At 44.0% G+C, this 21,446-nt stretch overlaps 1 protein-coding gene and 1 pseudogene across 12 annotated transcripts in view; both read left to right on the top strand.

The window, feature by feature from the left end:
• The first annotated feature begins 2,105 nt into the window (after positions 1-2,105).
• CDC14B (cell division cycle 14B) overlaps positions 2,106-21,446 on the top strand; it is a 95,485-nt gene continuing 76,144 nt past the window's right edge. For 5 of the 12 annotated variants that reach the window (XR_009447565.1, XM_059656396.1, XM_059656393.1 and 2 more), the window contains exons 1-2: positions 2,107-2,715; positions 9,571-9,597. Coding sequence is in view for 11 of the 12 variants with exons in the window: in XM_059656396.1 (XP_059512379.1) it covers positions 2,556-2,715; positions 9,571-9,597 (187 nt within the window). In the remaining variant the exon portion in view is untranslated. Of the gene's footprint in view, positions 2,716-9,570; positions 9,598-21,446 lie in introns of all 12 variants that reach the window. The other 7 variants (XM_059656384.1, XM_059656386.1, XM_059656387.1 and 4 more) reach the window with 5 other exon arrangements.
• On the top strand, positions 2,622-21,205 carry LOC132211809 (translationally-controlled tumor protein-like; annotated as a pseudogene).

Raw genomic sequence — 21,446 nt, forward strand, 5'->3', positions numbered from 1 at the left:
GGGACAGAGAGTTAGAAACATCGATGAGAGAGAAACATCGATCAGCTGCCACCAACCAAGGCACATGCCCCTGACCAGAATCGAACCTGGGACCCTTGCATCCTCAGGTCCACGCTCCATCCACTGAGCCAAACCGGTTAGGGCAGGTCACTTTTTTTGAAGTGTGGGAAGACACCAATTGTTCAAGGAAAGTGCTGCAACAACACAAGTTATCTGTAAGAAATAATACTTGTAGCCACTATGCAAACATGATTTAAGGACAAAATATAAATAGGGTTGCAAACTTTAATATGTATACTTAGCACAGTGGTTCTCAACCTTCTGGTCCTTTAAATACAGTTCCTCATGTTTCTACCCCCAACCATAAAATTATTTTCGTTGCTACTTCATAACTGTAATGTTGCCACTGTTATGAATCGTCATGTAAATATCTGATATGCAGGATGGTCTTAGGCGACCCCTGTGAAAGGGTCGTTCGACTGCCAAAGGGGTCGCGACCCACAGGTTGAGAACCACTGACTTAGAACATGGACTTCCTTTTCCCAAGAGTGGAAGATCTTTCTGCATAAAATGTAATCATGTACTTTTTCTCTTGATAATGTTATACTAACAAAACTGTAAAGGTATATACCTGTAAAGTGTAAAAATGCTTATAATTATCTGTATTTAGAATTTTCCTTTTATTGAAAACATTTTGTTAGAGTTTCTAGCCCAAATACTATATCTGAAGGCAAAAGGAAAGCAAATTGATATAAGTGAACTTCTCGACACTTTAGTTTGAGTTTGACATTTAGGTCAGTCAGTCTCCAATAAGTAGAATGTCATTCTAGGGAGCCAAGAGGACTACTCCCATGTAATAATTACTCAGAACAAGACCCTTTCCTCCTCAATTAGCAGTGCTTAAAGTAATGGCGTTCAACAATAGAAGCCAAATAGCCCATCCGGGAGGAAACTATTAAAATTTGCATTTCTGAGAGGATTCCTGGGGGACTGATTTAATTCACCTTCCTCTTCCAGAAGCTGGCAGTGATTGTGGAACCGCAGGGTAAAATTAGGAATATGCTGGCCAAAAATTAGGAATAGTTTGCAAGGTAATTTTGGCTATGAAATGTAAAGACTGTCCTCCAATCTTCTCACCCTTTTAGATGCTATCATGGAAATGTTTAAAGGCCCTGCCAAATGACAGTTTTGGCTAAGTTCCAGAAAGATCAGGCATTATTTCAACCCAAAAGAAAAACAAAGGGATCTGACTACAGTTTTCAAGATAAAAGTTCAAGGATTAAATCCGCCACTTGCTTCAATACTTCAGTAATTTGACTTGTAGACACCTTAGGTAAGAAGAACATAGTAACTCGTCTAAAAAATTACTGAGTTAATCCAGGTACTGGATTCCGAGATGAGGAACCGAGTAAGAGGTGTCTCCACTGTAGTTTTATCCACTCCTTAAGGAGCCCTTGCTTGTTCTTTATATTAAAAAAATTGATTGATTTTTTTTTTTAAAGAGTGAGAGGGACAGTGATTTGTTGTTCCACCCATTTGTGCATTCATTGGTGGATTTTTCCAGTGCCCTGACCAGGGACCCAACCACAACCTGGGTGTATCCAGGACCTGTGCCCAACTGGAGGAACCGGCCCGGGCTGCTTGTCCTTTTTGAATGCTATGCGAGGTCGGTAAGAAGCACAACTGACAAACAGTCGGTGAGTTCTGAAACCAAATCTACCCTAAGTCTATGTAGTGGGGACAGCTTCATCATTCCAAGCCAGAAGCATGGCTGCAGTCCTCCCTCCAGTCGGTGCGACTACAAGGAAAACCGAGAACTTAAAAGAAAGCACGTGCCAAAGGACTGGAGTTACTGGGACGGGGCTATAGAAAGCTTCGGGGCCTCGCTAAGAAGTTGGGAACTGGGGTCTCTAGGCCCTCGGGGAGCACGGAAGAAACAGTAAAGTTGGGGCGCGGGCAGTGTCGCCCCGCACTTTTATCTTTGATTGGCGGAACCACTCAGACTTTTCTTTATGGCGTCATCTGGTACCTGCCTGTAGAAAGGTCCCCTCTCTGTGACATCACGCCTCCCTGACCAATGAAAGGCCTCAGTCTGCGGCCGAGGAGGGTTGTGGGCCCTTTTTTGTGAATGAAGCTCCACGGAACAGCCCTCCTGGGGTCCCCGGGCATCGGGGACTGCCCTCCGCGCGCCCCTCCGCAGCGGCGTCCACGGCGGGCGGGCGCAGGTCCCCGAGGCAGTCCCGCCGCCCGCGCAGCTCCTGCGCCTCTGCCCAGCCCGCGGGCTGCGGGCACCTGGGGGCGGGCGGGGGGGCGCCGGCAGGGGCTGCGGCACGGGTCCCGCGGAGGCTGCGGAAGGGAGAGGGGCAGGCACGGGGGGCCTGGCCCCCCCTCCTGTGCGGCCGCCTCCTGCCGGGCTCGGCGGGCACCCGTCTTTCCCGTAGCGCCACTCTGCCCCCAGTGCCCCGAGTCCACGAGCGTGGCTGGCAGGGGCCTCCGTGGGCGAGCAGGCGCGCGGGACCATGGTGGTGGCCCCCTGAGGGGCCGCGGCCGCCTCCATGAAGCGGAAGAACGAGAGGCAGCTGAGCTGGGCCACCGCGCCCCCCTGCTCCAGGCGCCGCTCGTCGTCCTCCCTGGGAGCGAAGAAGAGCCGCAGCTCCGTGTCGCAGGAACAGCGTCACGTGGACCAGCGGGACGACCTGTACCTGAACATCTCCGGTGAGCCTGCCGACGGATGCGTGGCCAGGCGCCCGTCCGGGACGCTCGGCACCCTGCGCGGGGGTCCCAGCCCACCCCCCACCCCCACCCAAGCCCCAGCCGCCACACACCCCGCAGGAGCCTGGCGCCCGGGGAGGGGCCGGGGAGCGCCCCTCCCGGTTGCGGTCCGTGTGTGGTGAGCTGTAACTTGATCTGTTTGACTCCCTCCTGCCCAGCAAGGTGGGCCGAGGTCACCTTTCTAAACGGCTGGCATCAGCTCGGCACCGCGGGCTATTTCTAAGTTCGGATTGATGCCACCTCCTGGGGTTCCCTGCCGGACCCTGAACCTCCGTGTGGCCCCAGGGGATTCCCCGGACGCGCAGAACATGCCCTCAGGGGAGCTGTTTGGGTGCCGTGGGCCAGACCTCTGCTGCTGGCGAGGAAATGGAGCCCCGCCTGGGCGGCGTGCCCTGGCTGGCGAGCCGGCCCTCCCCCGCCCCGGTCCAACCCCCCGCCCCGTCCTCCCTCCCCCCCCCCCCCCCGCCCGGGTCCTCCGCGCACGCCCCCTCCCCGGCACAGGCACGCGGTCGTTCCCCTCCGGGGCTTCAAGAAACAACCTGTCACGTGGATGGCATTTGAACCGGTCAGCGTGCTGAATGCACTGAGTTGTCACTTGTGAGCAATCGCATCCAGACACAGCAGGTAGAAAAACAGCCCTCGGATAGCTGTTTTATTATTAGTGCTGATTCTACCGTTCTCGAAAGCCAATACATCGATTTTGGTAGCTGCTGGGTTTGCCAGGATGGACACTGAAGCTTGTGAAGGCATCACATTCTGTGGTGGGTGCGGAAACACTGACCGGCACAGCCGTCCGCAGGAGGGGATTTGTTTAATGTGGTGTGTAATGTGTAGACCCTGGCATGCCTGGGCTTTTTATAAACTGTTGCCGCCCTTAGCCATTGGGGCACCAGGTGAGCTGGAGTGGTCAGAAAATTAGTTTTAAAAGTGTTCAAACACAGAAATGTAGAAATTATATTCTAGGTTGATGGACAGTTGGAAACTAAGGTTCTTTTTTTTTAAAAAAAAAGCGGAAGGTTTGTCATTGTTGGTGGGTGGCCCCTGGGAACAGAGGGGTGAGGAGGAAGTGGTTACCTTAAGTCCCCGCCCCCTGCTGCTACCTGCCTGGGCCAAGGGTGAGCGATCCAGTGTGGGAGGGGAAGCCTGCTGGTCCGCCCAAGGCTGTACCCTCTGGAGATGGCCCCGTGAGGAGGGCGGGAGTGGAGGCCCCACACATTGCTTATGCCTTTGGTCTTTAAACCTCTTCAAAGGAACTTTGTTTACCAGCATTTAATTTTAGGGCAAGTATTACACTTACATGGTACAGAACTCTTACTTCTAAAGGTACACGGGATTATGGAGTGAAAAGTTGGTCTCAGCCACGGGTATCCTTCCCCAGTGACATGCATGTTCCTAGTTTCTTGTGACTCCTTCCAGAAAGACTGTACATACACGGGTATTCTCCCCCATACCCAGGCATGGTAGGGTACAAATCTTGTTTTGCACGTTCTTCTTCACACTATTTCTTAGCAGACTGATTGTTATGCTTCATTGCTCTTAATTACTGCTTAGGTCAAAGTAGATATGGTTTTAAAACCTAAAACCATGAAAAAGGATATGGAATTTAAATGTATATATGTTTATAGCTTGTTTAGATAGCTCCCTACTGCTGACCATTTAGGTTGGCTCCAATCAAAAAGGAAGTTTGTTGTTGTTTTTTAAATACATTTTTATTGATTTCAGAGAAGGAGGGAGAGGGAGAGATAGAAACATCAATGATGAGCCTCAGGCTCCCCCTCTGGGATCAAGCCCCCAGCTTGGGCATATTCCCTGACCAGGAATTGAACTGTGGTCCACGTTCAACCGCTGAGCCACACTGGTCAGGCAAAAGGAAGTTTTTTACAACAAAGTCATGGGAGTAAATATTCCTCCTCCTTCATTGAGAAAAAAATGCAATCTGGCTTTCCTGAGACAGTGACCAATAAATTAACATGCCTTCAGAAAATATCACAAGCAGCACATTGAGGAAAGAGCTGGTGCAGCGTCTAAAATCAAAATGCTGTTATTTGGCTTCCAAGCCCAGATGAGTGGAAGGTTCCCGTCTCAGTGTAAGATCACTCCCGGGAAGTAGGAGCCAACCTTACCTGCGGTTCTCCAGGTGTTCCTTAGTGACAGCCTTGGCTTCCTGGGAAAAAATGCTACGAAATCAGCCTGTTTTGGTGTGATATACGAGACAAAATAAAGTGACTTGGGGTGCGGTATGTGGACTACTTTATATTCGGCTTGTAAAATAAGGCCTCATTCTCAGCAAATGGCAGCCCGGTCCCATTCTTGCCTCCTTGTTTTTCTCACTGTTTCCTGAACTTAATAAGCAATGCCTGCACATTTTTAGAGTCAAACATTACCGGAGGAGGCATATAGATACAGTTAGTCTCCCTCCCGGGTCCTGTTTTCTTTCCCTTCTATGCATATGTGAGTTTCTACAAATTGTGCCATACCAGCTAGAGCAGTCCTGTTTTTAATGCCTGCACGTTATTGCATTGTATGGCTGAGGTGTGATTTATTTAACGATAATAAATAAATGGTTACCTTGGGGGTTTTCCAGTCCTACTGCAAATGGCTATGGTAGCATCAGTGTGTTTGCCCACCTCTGACTATCTGTAAAGTAGAGTGAAGAGGCTGGTCAGAGTACAGACAGGTTTATTCATTCATCAGTGTCCTTTTTGGTGATTATGAAGAACGCTGCTATAAACATCCATGTGTAAGTTTTTGCGTGGACATATGTTCTCAGTTCCTTTGGGTATATACCTAGGAGGGAAATTGCTGAATCGTATGGTTACTCCATGTTTAATCTTTTGACCAACTGCCAGATTTTTTCCCAAAGCAGCTGTACCACCAGTATTCCCACCAGCTATGTGCCAATTACTCCACATTCTTGCCAGCACTTACAAGATTGTGATGATTTTTTTCCTATTGAGGTTGGCTTGTAAAGATCAATGCACATTATCACTTCTGCCCTTAAATACTTTAACTTTTTTTTTTTTTTTTTTTTTTTTTTACTTTAGTCGTCATTTTTATCGCAGCCTGTTTTATCAGTAAGTGGAAGTTCCATCAGTTCCAGGACAGTTCATTTGTGTACATTCCGCATAGGATGCTTAATGCCTGTTTTGTGCCTGTGGTTCTTTGTTCTGGGTCCGGCCAGCCACCTGGTTACACTGGGCTAAAATTTTTACTCTTACCAGGAGCAGACTGATGGGTTATTCTGACCCTGACCCCATCAAGCTCCTATTGACCATTCACTGAGTCCTTGCCACGTGCAGTGGGATGGGTTTTTACCTGAGCTGTATTCCTGTTGCAGTTCCAGTGCACCGTGTGCAAGAAAGATGCTAAGTACAGTGTAAGCTGCTGAGTAAAGCTATGATCAGAATTCGTTGTTACCAGTCAAGGGAGCTGGAGGAAGAAGGCGAGTGAGGAGGCTTTTCAGTTGAATTTGGAATAGATAATTCAAGATGGGAGAAATACCAAAGGAAAAAATCTTGGGCACAGTCAGGATTTTTATTTTATTATGAACCTTCTTGTGGCCACAAGTCTTAATCTTTTCGATCTCTATATTCATGTCCCTTAAATGGGGCTCTCCGTGAATGACAGTGCTAGTTCTCCTTTCCTCTTTATTAATATAGGAAAAGGATTGTAAAGATTACAGCACTGTGTGATCTGTTTGATAATTTATAGGATTGATTGTTGGTACAGAACCTCAACTTATTTTACTTTCTTGTTCTTTAAATTCTTGACGAGTAAAGGAAGTTTATAATAACTACTAACTAAAAAAGGTTCTTGGTGGTTTGTCTTAGATTTAAAAAAAAGATTTTTCTTCAGTGTCTGCCATGATATTCTACGAGTAACTGTAAATCATTTTATTGGAGAAGCTCTAATCGAGGTTACAATTGTCATTTGTAACAACTAATTAGTGGTGTCTTGGATACTCATCAAATTTAATTAAACAATACAGCACCCCTCCCCCCCCACCATTTTTTAGGATTTAAAAAAAAATCACTAGGCATCATTAGATGGGGAAAATCATTAATTTAAGAAATATTTATCGCATGTTCACTATGTAAAACAGTCATGCGTGTTCATTGTTTGCAGTGATGAAAGTATATTTTCTTGCTAGAAGAGAAATGCTGTTACCTGGGGCACTGTTTCGAGGAAATAAATTCATTTTTCTTCACAAGTTTCATGTAGTAGATTATTGAGTTTCAATAACTGAAGCTCATCAAAGTATGTACTATTCATTTTTCTTCTTGCTTATTCTATAAGAAGAAAATTATACTTTTAAATTTGTGCATAATGTGAATTCATTTTCTTGATTTATGTGCTTCATTCTTCAACATCTTTACTTCTGATGGTGTCATGCTATCTGCTTTTAAGTATAATTCCTCAGGCATTCCAACAGGACACACAAGAACCTAACAGTTTTAATGTTTCTGCTTCAATGGACATAAAGAGGGGTTGGACATATAGATGAGGAAGGGAAGTGGATTAACTGGCTTATAAGATGGTTCTAATGCCAGCAGTTGCCAGTCAGTGCAAACTCTAACTTCTTAAGTGAATTTCTCCAGTTCCTGCAGGGGTTAGGGAAGGCTGGGATGAAACCACATTGTGGATTTTTAGGATGGAATGGCAGCTCTTGGAGGTTTCTGAGATGGTCTCTGGGGATTTCTGAGTTGATGAGACAGATGATTTGTTTTTTGAAAGAATTTCAGGTGATCATCTAGAAATATCACAACCATTCACTCACTTTTCCCTCTGAAGAAGCCAAGACCAGAGATAAGTAATTTTGGCTAAATCGATGGGAAATAAATTTATGACTTTCATTCTTTCCGACAGATAAAGCTGTTTCACAGAGTTGTACATAAATGGCTTGTTGAACATCTGCTAGTTAGTCCTGTGCTACTTAGGCTAGTAGTGTCATAGTAGGTGCTGCAAAAGTAGTATTTGTAAAGTTGAATTTAGAGAGATGAGTAATTAACATCGGGAATTTGGAGAAATGAGCAAACTAAGTACACAGCTCAGGTCCTGCAGAGCTCGTGCTGTTTTCCAAATTGGCTGTCATCACAGCCAAGATTTTCCTGATATTTCATTCATTCAACAAATGTGAATGAATACTCAGCCAGGTTTTTTTTCCCCTCAAGTGCTAAAAATAGGGTCACTGCTGGAGATAGTCCCTGCTGTCATGGAGCTTGTTTCACGTGTTCAGTGAGGAAAAACCTGGAGGGCCTGAGGGAGAACCAATGTGCAGAGGAGCCATACGGTGTTCGAAATCACTAGGGAGGGAGCGCTTGGATGGGTAGAGCTTAGGCAGAGCTAATCCTCGTCCGTAGGCATGAGGAGACCAGGGTAAGCTCGTGTCTGCCCACACGGGGATTGAACAGAGCTGGATTATTAATAGCCTTCGGAGCTGCGATTTCCCCATCTGTTTAAAAAGGCCTCAGAGTTGTAGGGAGGACGAAGGGAAGGCTGCATGTTGAGTGACTGGCCTGGTGCTTGCTGACAGCCAGGGCGCCATCGATCTTAGCATTACAGGCGCCAGGACAGGGCGGGGGGGGGGGGGGGGGGGGGGGCAGACTGGGGCCGTCACTGCTGGGAGTTTGTAGCTCAGAAGTAGCAGATATTTCCCCATAAGTTACTTGCACAGAAGGTTCCATGAAACAGCAGAGAAAATGCAGTGTCCCTTGCTCTGCTTCTGAGCGAGCTCTTCGTGGCCCCAACGGAGGCTGGCTCAGCATTTGTCCGCAGCAGAGGAGGTGTGGCACGGGAAGACCCATCCCCAGCCCTTCCTTCATGTTGGAAGCTATTGTTACATATTTCTGTTATACTAAGAGTTTGCATGTTGCCTGGTATTAAACCGCTGCTAAGCTTATTAGGGGTCTTTGCAAAGATGCAAAGGCCTCATGGGAAAGCATCAGGTAGAAGGTTATAGAAAGCAAATATATTAAATTATTTACCGAGAGTATAAATGTTCTAAGAGTGGTTCACGTAAAGCATGACTGTGCTCTAGTAAGTCTGTTTTAAGAGAGTATTACACAGATCCAAAGATTTTTAATGGTGGTGCATGTTACTGGCAGATGGCACTTTCTTGTTGGGGGGGAAGCGTGCGGGTAAAATAAACTTCCTTTCAAAAGGCCTTTCCACACTTAATGTGTAGCATAGAGGCCCAATGTATTTGAAATGTGTGGGTATTGTACATAAATAAGAAATTAAATCTCTAAATCTATATTTTTTATTATATTGGGGAAAATAATTTTAGTAGCCAGTGTTTTGTTTCCCTTCCTATCTAAGGAATGTTTTTAATCTTAGTAAATCCTTTCAGATCCTTCACATTAAAAATGTTTTTATAATTATCCGTAAGTTGAAATGAAATTTCGCATGACTAGAGTGGCCTTTCTGAATATTTCAAGGCTATTCCTCACTTAGGACAGGCGCCTTTACGATTGAGGTAAGTAGGTGCAGGGGTTGTTGTGGGCAGAAGTGGAGAGATTGTATTAGAGATGGTGTTGGTTCAGCAGCAGATAACGAATCTTCCACAATTGTTTCTTTACATGATTTGGTTTTTAGCTTCTGGGGTTACTCACTTAATTTCTAGACGTGCTGACTTCTGTATTAGGCAGGGATTACCTTTGTAAACATTTTTCAAGATAAAATTGATTTTAACATCTTAAATACAAGGATACTGAACTGGAATGTGTACGTCTCATCTGGATTCTGGAGTTTATATGGAAGTTTTACGCCCTTTTCTCTCTCTCTCTCTTTTCTCTATAGCTCTTCATGGATACTGCACCAAAAAAGGTATTCAGATCATTGACTCTACTTTGCAGTTCTTTCTGACGAGTTTTAAACATAGATTTAGTCTGTTAGTTGTGATTCTTGGTTTTGTCCCTTCCTGTTTGCTTGTCTTAAATTTAGTCTGAGATACGGAGTCAGTGTTTATAACTGTAGAGTAGCTTTTGTATGTTTATGACTCAAGTTGAAATTTGTCTTTATATGAAAAGATTTGTTGGTTTCTGTGTCCAAATATTGCTGAAAGTAGTTTCTATGATATTTTATTGGGTCATTTATGAATGCTATGTTTCAGATGGTGGATATTTTTGGTAATACTAAATTTTTTGTATTTTAACTGAATCTCACTTTTGTAGGCTTTTGATGAAAGGCTATTTATAATGAGTGTTATAATAGCTATTCTTGATTTCCCTCCTCCCCCGGCTTGCTTAGTTATTTCTAGGCATTTCTTTGCTTAATGGACAGGCTTATGTCTTATTTACTGTGCTTGGCAGGAGGGAAATGTCATGAAATGCCAACCTGAACTTTGGGAACAGGAAAGCTCTTTTATATTCTATTTGTCTAAAGAATTTTAAAAAGTATTCTGATTCTCTTTGATATTCAAGTTCCTCAAATAAGGCCAGAGCAAATCTGAATGGCCGCATATGTACATGTTCTCCCCTCTAATTTTATCAAGGATTTTTTACTTTATTTTCTTGGTCTTTATTCAGCTCCTTTGATTCTTAGTATAATTTATATTCTAGAAGAATGGTTCTCTTAGAATGCTTTATTCACCAGTCAGTTCAGAGATTGAGTCTCATTGTCTTTGAGTCTGAAAAGCTGAGAAGTTAGGCTGGGTAAATTCACTCTAATTGTGTGATATCACATATTGAATTCATTTTCCGGGAATTCACTTTTATGCCATTAAAATTTGGTCGGCAGTGTACTTTTCACAAAAGAAAAACATCTTGTTCCTGATGTCAGTGGGGTTTGTTGTTCCTTCAAGTTCTGATTTGAAAGTAAGATTACTTTCTTGGCACTGCTGCTTAATTGATGACATTGATCTTTGGATACCCAAACCAGAATGCTATAATATCATTACAGATTCTGAATTCTATAAGGCCCTCTATTTCAGGACCATCATAGCTGAATCATTCTCTGCACTTTGCTCATTTATACCCATTTACATTTGTATAAATTGTGCTATGGAATTAATTAGTGTACTCATTCAACAAATATTTATTGAGCAACTAACTACTTTGAGCAAGGGGTTGAGGATGGAAGAAGGGGATGCAAGGAGTTAAAACAACCTGCTCCTTATCCTTGGAAGATTGAGAAGGAATAGACTCTAAGTCATCATCTCAGTGAAGACAGGCAAGGAAGGAATCAGTCATTATGTAGTTTTTTTCTCTTCTTCATTGAAATAGTGTTGGTTTGAGAGAACTTTGTGATGGAAATGTCACTCGATAATTACTACACAAAGTCAATTATATTTCCCAATATGTAGTGTGACTGATTTGTCTCCTGCTGTCTTTCTTGTGTGTGTGTGTGTGTGTGTGTGTGTGTGTGTGTGTGTTAAACTTTAACAGAAACTAGGGTAAAAAGCTTCATTTTGGTATATAACTAATTATACACACACACACACACGCATGCATATAGTTAACATACTAAAATCCCTGTCTCTATTAAAACAGTCAAAGTGAAAGGTCTACATTTCAATTAATTTTATATCTCCAATTTGAATCTCAAAGTATTCCAGAGGATATAATTAAAAATGAGATACCTTATTTATTCTTAAGAATACATTATTTATTAGTAAGAAGTATTACAGAACACCTTATAAGCTAAGTATTGCTTCTTAAATTAAAGACACTAAAGATGAAGATTGCGAAATATTTTAAGGGGTAGATTTGGTGTGTGTGCCTTTCAACTGAAAAGCATTCTGATTTTCACTTTTCTTATAGGTGCTGAGGGAGAATTGCTTTGACAGGAATGTGTAACAGAATGAATATTGTGGTGGTACATTTTGGGAGCTGTTCTCAGTGCTCTTGGAATGTGTATTGTAATCCTGTCATTGGGGAGCTTGTGGGAAGCTCCTGATACCTGAAATGGAAGTGTAACATGCATCTCGCTAGAAAACAGCCGCAGTTGGATTTTAACTCCAGTTAAAACTATTCTAATTTTAAACTGTTGTGACTGGAAGGGTGAGACGCACAACTTCACTCAGGATATGTTTGAGTGCATTTTATCGTCTTGTCTGTCCTTACGTGGCTGCTGCCAGCCCAGCAGGAGAGATTTCAGACTTGCCCCGATCTCTGGGCAGTGACACAGCACTCAGACCGGTGACTGTATCTACATCTAATCCATGGCCGTGTCGCACAGAGGGGCTTATCTGTGAATGTCACGGACACTCCATAATGGATGCTCTGAATGATGAGATCTTTGGAAAGGAGGCTTGAGCTACCATTTTAAAAGTGTCTTAGATTTTCCTCTGGAACCAGCAGGAACTGGTTTTGATCACTGTAACACACAAGTCTGCTTCTCCTTCCTGCTGACAGCACCATTGCCCCCAGCTGTGCTGTGTGTGTGTGTGTGTGTATGTGTATGTGTGTGTGTGTATGTGTGTGTGTATGTGTGTGTTGGGGACGGGGGGGGGGTGTGATTGCTGGGATTTGAGATAGACTTTACCCCAACATGGGGGAAATATCCTTTTCATATCCCCGAGATCTGTCCCACAGTGGTCTTCTTACATTCTGCCAGTAACAAGTATCAAGACATGGCAACCTGAATTAATTAACAATTTTGCTCCAAAAATAGAAAGTATTTAATGAAATCTGCCTTATTCAGAAGAGCAGGGAAAGAAGGATCCATCTTAAATAATCCTTTATCTATTACAGTGATGGTGAACCTTTTGAGCTTGGTGTGTCAGCATTTTGAAAAACCCTAACTTAACTCTGGTGCCGTGTCACATATAGAAATTTGATATTTGCAACCATAGTAAAACAAAGGCTTATATTTTTGATATTTATTTTATATATTTAAATGCCATTTAACAAAGAAAAATCAACCAAAAAAATGAGTACGCGTGTCATAGGTTCGCCATCACTGATCTATTAGGATGTATTCAGACTATTTTGATCAAATAAATTAATTAATTACATTTTAAATGTATTGATTTTAGACATGGAGGAGAGAGAGAGAGAGAGAGAGAGAGAGAGAGAGAGAGAGAGGTTGACTTGTTGTTCCACTTATGTATGCATTCATTGGTTGATTCTTGTATGTGTCCTGACCAGGATTAAACCTACAACCTTGGCCTTTCAGGATAAAGCTCTAACTAACTGAGCTACCCAGGAAGGACCTAATCAAATAAATTTTTAGAGGTTAAACTTGGGGATTCAGAAGACAACCATTTCCAGGCACAGTGTTAAAGGAATTTTTTCCCCCTTAATGTAACACCTTGGGGAATTTTCAAAATAAAAAATTGGGATATTGTAAATGTTAAGCAATAAACTTGAACTTTAAAAAAAATTATTTTAAAATTACGTCATAAAACAAAGATTCTAATATAGAGATTTATGAATTAGATTACTAAGTTTTGTTGTTTTATGCCACAAGAGCAATTTTTAATGCCAATTTTATGTGTTCCCGTGACATACCCCATATCACATAACCCTATGCAGTTCTGCTTTGTTGTAATTATATTGTCTTCAAAATATTTTACTAAGAATAAGTAGGCATAAAACTGCAGTCAGTGTTTTGTTTTGGGTTCTCCCAGAACACACAGAGTCAAGGATTCCAACGCAAGTACAGTTGCCTCTTGAACAACGCTGGCGGCAGCAGCACCTGGTCCCATGCCATCAGAAATCACGTGTAACTTTTGACTCCATAAAACTCAGTCATTCCCTGGTACCCCTGGGAATTGGTTCAGGATCCTCTTGGATACCAAATTCCACGGATGCTTAAGTCCCCTGCGTGAAATGCCCGGGACCAGTGCATACAGTGGGCCCTGCACTCCAGATTCCCAACCAGATTGAAAACAGTGCAGGTTGTTATTGAAAAAACCCCTTGTAAGTGGACCCACGCAGTGCAAACCTGTGTTGTTTAAGGGACAACTGTACTTTTTTTGGGAGATGATCCCAGGAAGCTGTCAGAGGGGAGCTGGGAAATGGGGGGGTCAGGAAAGGCAGGCTCTAGATGGCTCACTGAAGCCACTGCTCCTGGAGTTTAACCCCACAGGGGAAATCGGAGCCAGTAGAGAACAAATGGGGTGCAGAGGGTGAGTGATCATTTTGAAGTGCTGTGAGGGTGACCAAAGTGGACTTCGTAGCCAGAAGAAGCCCCGAAAGTAATGGTGCCATGGCAAGTGTGCCAAACGGGGAAGCTGTGGGTGGAGCGCCTGCAGCCACCTACAGGACTGATTTGGTCCCAGGTGCTCTCGGTGCTATTGTAAGTTTTCAGTGAGTTGGCACACACTCGACCATTATCCCGAGTTGAGTGTGTCATTGTCTCAACGTTGTGTCCTGGTGGAGCACTTAAAAAAATTAATTAATGTTAAAAAATAGATATGTTTTTATTGACTTCAGAGAGAGGAAGGGGGAGGGAGAGATACAGAAACGTCAGTTATCAGAGACAATCATTGATCGGCTGCCTCCTGCATGCCCCACCCTGGGGATCGAGCCTGCAACATGGGCCCGTGCCCTGACTGGGAATCCAACCAGTGACCTTCTGGTTCATAGGTTCACGCTCAATCACAGGCCAGGCCTAGTTGGGGCATTTTGATAGCACCTGTGAGAAAAGGGAGAAGAGGAATGCAGGCCACTGGGTAGGTTTGCTAGAACTACTGAGATTACTAAGCTGGAAGTTGACACCTCAGCTTAATGAGGCACTAGCAAGGAATTGCGTATCGGAGTAGATTAAGATCAGTGTGCAATTAAGGATAGTTGGAAGTGCTTCGATTTTTATGAAAAGTTTGAGAAACATCATGTAGCTTGGAGGTTTGACTAAACAATTGTTGATTAGCATCTAGAAGAATTAGGGGCAGAGATAATCCTGACTTCAGTGAATGGGAAGCGACTGGCACAGCTGGGCCCTTGCCAGCGCAGAATGCCAGGCCTGGATCTCCATGGAGACTGCCGATTCTGTGCAAGTTCCAGTTCCAGGAACTCCTCACCCCCAGCTAAATGGAGTTTGTGCCAGCGTGTGAAGTCAACCACCTTATGTCATTTACTTCTAATAAGGCCAGATAACAAATGTTAGGTACCCTGGGGAATGTTTCAAGGTAAATAAATCTAATGAGTAAATGGCTCGGGAGTTTATAATCTCTGTACCATACGTCTGTACGAAGTATTGCACAGATACAGAGTTGGGAAATCACAGTTTACAATATGTGGTGTAAGTGCTGTCTTCTTACCTTTCTGGGTGCTTTCCTCCGGTTACAGCCCTGCACAGTCCCTTTTCATTTTTCTTTGGAAATAATAATTCCGCCCACTATTCTCAGTGGAGGGGAAATGTCATACTGCTAGTCTTGTGAGGTGGAATTTAACAAGGCTGAAGCTTTCACATGGGATCAAGATTCAACAACAAAAGCCTTGACTTTGGAAGCATTAGAAAAAGTTTTTCTGCATTTTCTTGAATATCAGTGGGAAACTTGAAAAACTTACCTGAAAAAGTGGTGCTGGTGATCTCTCCTGCCCCTTAATCATGTTCCATGTTTTGAGGTGCATTCATGATTCGGGGTCCACCACACATTGGTTATGGTCCATGAAGCCCCTTCGTCAGGCTGTCTGTGTTACTGAAATATGGCTCACTGAACAGCACTCTGTGTGCAGACGCATGTGTATCTGTATCCTCATGCAGATTACAGCACATTATTCCCACTGTTTCTGCACCTGGCCTTTGTTTTTTTTGTGTTCTTTTTTTTGTTTTTTTTTTACTGTTCTTATGTTGCTGGCACAGAATTGGAACAGATTTGGAACAAAAGCAGCTGGAGGAACCTAATGGACGATGCTTTCAAGCTGCTCTAGGTTGAGATGCGATGATAACAGCCGCTGGGTGGTCAGTATCTGCTGGATGCTAAGGCCCAGTCTCACCTTCACTTCCCAATAAACCTGAGACACACAGGTTTTAGTTTTTAAAAAGACAGCACAAATAGAAAATAAAAAATGATTAGTTATTCTATTAGCAAGTATGTTTTTCCTCCATCTTTAGACTTGGTCATAATACCCTCCCCCTTCCATCCCAGCAGCTTAAAACAAACATTTAAATCTTGTTTCTGTGTCACATCCACTGTGGGGCAGCAGGGGACTCAGCTTATTGTAATTGCCTGGGGACCTAGGCTGACAGCACCCTGCGCCAGAACGGAAAGGGTGCTGTGGAGGGTCTTGAATCAGCATTAAACCTCGTTTACTAGTATACTCAGCTCATTGGCCAGAATTAATCACAGGGTCCTACCCAACTGCAGAGGGACTGGAATGTGCCTTTAGGGAAGGAGTCAGAAATATTTGGTGAACAACTTCAATAACTACATTTAGACTTTCAGATTGCTCAGTACATCTATATATATATAAAGCCAGCTATCGGAATGACCGGTGGCTATGATGCCCACTGCAGCCAGCAAACCAGCCCAATGGGGGGTAGGGGAAGGGCCTGGCCGGCCAACCTCCCACGTTCCTGCCCCTGATCGGCCTGGCCTCTCTCGCCCCATTGGCCTGCAGCCCCTCCCCCCCAGCTGGCCCCGCCCCTGATTGCCCCTCCTCCCACCCCAATATGGGGTGGGGCTGGCCAGCCAACCTCCTGCAGCCCCTCCTCCTGCCCGCCCCCATCCCAGATCAGCCTCCCCACCCCTATCAGGGGCAGGGCCGGTCAGTGAACTGCCTGCAGCCCCTCCCCCTGGCTGGCCCACCCCCGATGGGCCCCCACTACCCCAATAAGCCCACAGCCCCTCCCCCCAGTCAGCTGCGCCCCAATCAGCGCCCCCACTCCAATCAGGGGCAGGGCTGGCTGGCCCACCGCCCACAGCCCCTCCCCATAGCCAGTCCCTCCCCCAATCGGCCCCCCACCCCAATTGGGGGCAGAGCCTGCCGGCCAATCACCCTCGGCCCCTCCCTGCAGGTGGTCCAGCCCTGATCCGTCTCCGATTGGGGTAGGCTGGCAACCTCGCACTGTCTCCTCTTCCCAACAGGCCCCACCCTGATCTGCCCCATTGGAGCGGGGCTGGCAGGACCCGTCTATGCACAAACTTGTGCACTGGGCTTCTAGTATTTATATACACAGACAACTCTAAGATGTTTTTACATCAACAAGAGACACACTGTAAATACAAGTGTCATTGCTTTTTTCCACCTCATGTTACAGTGGAATCTTTCCTGGTCATAAGTATGTGTCTAAATATATAATAAGTACTTCAAAGAAAATACTGCCAATTATAACTGTAAGTCATGGGTTTTAAGATTCAGCCTAATTTCAGAGATGTTCAAATAATGAAAAACATTTACATCTTAAATTGATGGAATAAATAATATCTTGGAGGTCTTTAAGTTTTATTTTAGAGAGATTGTCTCATTCTTTTTTATCGCTGCATAGAATTCACTTTATAATGCACATGACAGCTTTACTCAAGTCCTTATTGATACACATGTGGATGATTTTCGGTCTTTAGTTATAAAAGATAATGCTGTTTGAATAACCTGTTAATATGCCATTTCATACAGGGTTGGTTTTTCAAAAGTGGATTCCTGAGTTTGAGATATATATTCATAATTTTGATAGAAGTTATACTCATTTACAATCCCACCAGCAATGTATGAGAGGATTTATTTATAACTTCATCAATAGGGTGGATTATCAAACTTTCAGATTTTTGCCAGCCCCGGCAGATGGAAGATTATAGTCTCAATGTAGTTTTCATTTGCGTTTCTCTTAAGAGCACAGGCTGAGTTTCTGAACAGTGGGTATACATATCTTCTGCACATTTTTTCATTGGCTGCTGGCTGCTTCCAGTTTGTATGCACGAGGCTCTTTAAATATTAGGGGAATTATTATCTGTTAGGATTTACAAATGTTTTCTATTTGTCATTGCCTTTTTTCTTTTTCTTTTTTTTTTTTAATATATATATTTTATTGATTTTTTACAGAGAGGAAGGGAGAGAGATAGAGAGTTAGAAACATCGATGAGAGAGAAACATCAATCAGCTGCCTCCTGCACATCTCCCACTGGGGATGTGCCCGCAACCCAGGTACGTGCCCTTGACCGGAATCGAACCTGGGACCTTTCAGTCCGCAGGCCAATGCTCTATCCACTGAGCCAAACCGGTTTTGGCTTTTTTCTTTTTTTAATTGAAGGCAATTTTTAAAAATCTTTGTTGTTGAAAGTATTACATATATCCCCTTTTTCCCCACAGGCCCCTTCTTACCCACCCCCACTCCAGGGGGCCACACTATTATCGGTGCCCATGGGTTATGCATATATGCATCCAAGTTCTTTGGTTGATTTCTTCCTTGATTTGCTTATATGGTTTTTGGATTTTAAGTCATAGTTCGACTCAACAAAGTTATTAAGGAATTCTCATGTGTTTTCTTCCATGTCTCCTTCCCTGGCCTTTATGCTGTTGGTCTTGGGCATTTGACTTATACATAATTATATTTTAAGCTCTCAAATACCTTGTTGTTAATAATAATCTTTCTATGTAGATAGCATTTTTAGTGCCCTTAATGCCTTTGTGTAGACCCCAATTTCAAACTGATACAATTTCCTTCTTCCTGAAGGATTTTTTTAAAAAAACTTTTCATATAGTATAGGTCTGCTAGTGATGAAGTCTTTCATCTTTTGAACGTCTAAAAGCATCTTCAGGGAGAACCAAGATGGCGGCATAGGTTAACGCCGGAGTTTGCTGCTTTGAACAACTACTTCAAAAGTGAAACCAAAAAACGGAAGGGACATCACCCAGAACCACAGGAACGCTGGCTGAGTGGAAGTCCTACAACTAGGAGGAAAGAGAAATGCACACGGACACTCAGAGGAGGCGCAGTGCTGAAGTCAAATTCTGAGGTGCGGAGTGCACGGAGCAGGCTGGCGGCGGAGGGCGCGGTTGTTGTTTTCAATCGGGAGGGAGTCGCAGACTCTGAGCACCAGATCCGGGCGAGTCTTTAGGGACCCAGACTCAAACGGGAGAAGCGGGACTGTCTGGCTTCGGTCAGAGCGAGTGCAGCTTTCTCTCCGAGCTTTGCAGCGGGTGCTGGGACTCAGAGAGGCAGAGCCCCTTGGGACAGGACTGAGAGCCGCCATAACTGCTCTCTCCGGCCCACCCTGTTGATCCTGTGTGACCCGCCCCGCCCAAGCCCTGCACAGAGGCATTTGCTGGATAGCCTCAGGCAAAGGCTAGATTAGCACCTCCCTAGAGGACAGAAGTTCTCTCACTGCTGACACAGCTGATTCTCATAGCCACTTGGCCTGGAGGTCAAACCCTCCCTGGGATTAGCTACAACAATCAAGGTTTAACTATAAGACTGCAAACAAAGACCACTAGGGGGTGCACCAAGGAAGCATAACAAAATGCGGAGACAAAGAAACAGGACAAAATTGTCAATGGAAGATATAGAGTTCAGAACCACACTTTTAAGGTCTCTCAAGAACTGTTTAGAAGCTGCCGATAAACTTAATGAGATCTACACGAAAACTAATAAGACCCTCGATCTTATATTGGGGAACCAACTAGAAATTAAGCATACACGGACTGAAATAACGAATATTATACAGACGCCCGACAGCAGACCAGAGGAGCGCAAGAATCAAGTCAATGATTTGAAATGCGAGGAAGCAAAAAACATCCAACCGGAAAAGCAAAATGAAAAAAGAATCCAAAAATGCGAGGGTAGTGTAAGGAGCCTCTGGGACAGCTTCAAGCATACCAACATCAGAATTATAGGGGTGCCAGAAGATGAGAGAGAGCAAGATATTGAAAACCTATTTGAAGAAATAATGACAGAAAACTTCCCCCACCTGGTGAAAGAAATGGACTTACAGGTCCAAGAAGCGCGGAGAACCCCAAACAAAAGGAATCCAAACAGGACCACACCAAGACACATCATAATTAAAATGCCAAGAGCAAAAGATAAAGAGAGAATCTTAAAAACAGCAAGAGAAAGTAACTCAGTTACCTACAAGGGAATACCCATACGACTGTCAGCTGATTTCTCAACAGAAACTTTGCAGGCCAGAAGGGAGTGGCAAGAAATATTCAAAGTGATGAATACCAAGAACCTACAACCAAGATTACTTTATCCAGCAAAGCTATCATTCAGAATTGAAGGTCAGATAAAGAGCTTCACAGATAAGGAAAAGCTAAAGGAGTTCATCACCACCAAACCAGGATTATATGAAATGCTGAAAGGTATCCTTTAAGAAGAGGAAGAGGAAGAAAAAGGTAAAGATACAAATTATGAACAACAAATATGCATCTATCAACAAGTGAATCTAAGAATCAAGTGAATAAATAATCTGATGAACAGAATGAACTGTTGATTATAATAGAATCAGGGACATAGAAAGGGAATGGACTGACTATTCTTGGGGGGGAAAGGGGTGTGGGAGATGTGGGAAGAGACTGGACAAAAATCGTGCACCTATGGATGAGGACAGTGGGTGGGGAGTGAGGGCGGAGGGTTGGGCGGGAACTGGGAGGAGGGGAGTTATGGGGGGGGGGGGGGGGAAAGAGGAACAAATGTAATAATCTGAACAATAAAGATTTAATTAAAAAAATAAATAAATAAAAGCGTCTTCATTATGCCTTCATTTTTTAAAGATTTTTGCTTACCTTTTCCGCCCGCTCCCCACTCCCCCCGAGCTCCGCACCACACTCACCCCGAGCTCCGTGCTCCTAAGGCAGCGCCTCCGACTCCTTCCAGCCGCCATCATGATCATCTACCGGGACCTCATCAGCCATGAGGAGATGTTTTCCGGTATCTACAAGATCCGGGAGATCGCGGACGGGCTGTGCCTGGAGGTCGAGGGAAAATGGTCAGTGGGACAGAGGGTAACATTGATGACTGGCTTATTGGTGGAAATGCTTCCGCTGAAGGCCCTGAGGGCGAAGGTACCAAAAGCACAGTAATCACTGGTGTTGACATTGTCGTGAACCACCACTTGCAGGAAACCAGCTTCACAAAAGAAGCCGACAGGAAGTACATCAAAGATGACATGAACTCAATCCAAGGGAAGCTTGAAGAACAGAGACCAGAAAGAGTAAAGCCTTTCATGACAGGGGCTGCAGAACAAATCAAGCACATCCTTGCCAGTTTCAAAACTACCAGTTCTTTATTGGTGGAAACACGAATCCAGATGGCATGGTGCTCTGCTGGACTGCCGTGAGGATGGTGTGACCCCATATATGATTTTCTTTAAGGATGGTTTAGAGATGGAAAAATGTTAACAAATTGGGCAGTTTGGCTCCATCACCTGTCATCTCACTGGCTGCTGCTTTTCATCCACACACCAAGACTAGGACAAATGGGACTGATGTTATCTTGAGCTCTTCATTTATTTTGACCTTGATTCATTTGGAGCGGAGGCATTGTTTTTAAGAAAAAAACATGTCATGTAGGTTGTCTAAAAATAAAATGCATTTAAATTAAAAAAAAAAAAGATTTTTGCTTAGTGCAGCATTTGATGGTGAAATGTTTTTTTCTTTGAAGATGTTGTGCTAATGTCTTATCACTTACATTGGCTCCAGTAAGAAATCTGATACCCTTATCTCTGCTTCTGTGTATAGCACGGACTTTTTCCTCTAGCTGATTTTCTCTTTATCACTGGTTTTGAGCAATTTGATTATGGTGCCATTTTCTTTATGTTTCTTGTGCTTAGGATTCACTGAACTTCATGGATT

The sequence above is a fragment of the Myotis daubentonii genome, chromosome 11 (assembly GCF_963259705.1).
Source record: "Myotis daubentonii chromosome 11, mMyoDau2.1, whole genome shotgun sequence".
Lineage (NCBI taxonomy): Eukaryota > Metazoa > Chordata > Mammalia > Chiroptera > Vespertilionidae > Myotis > Myotis daubentonii.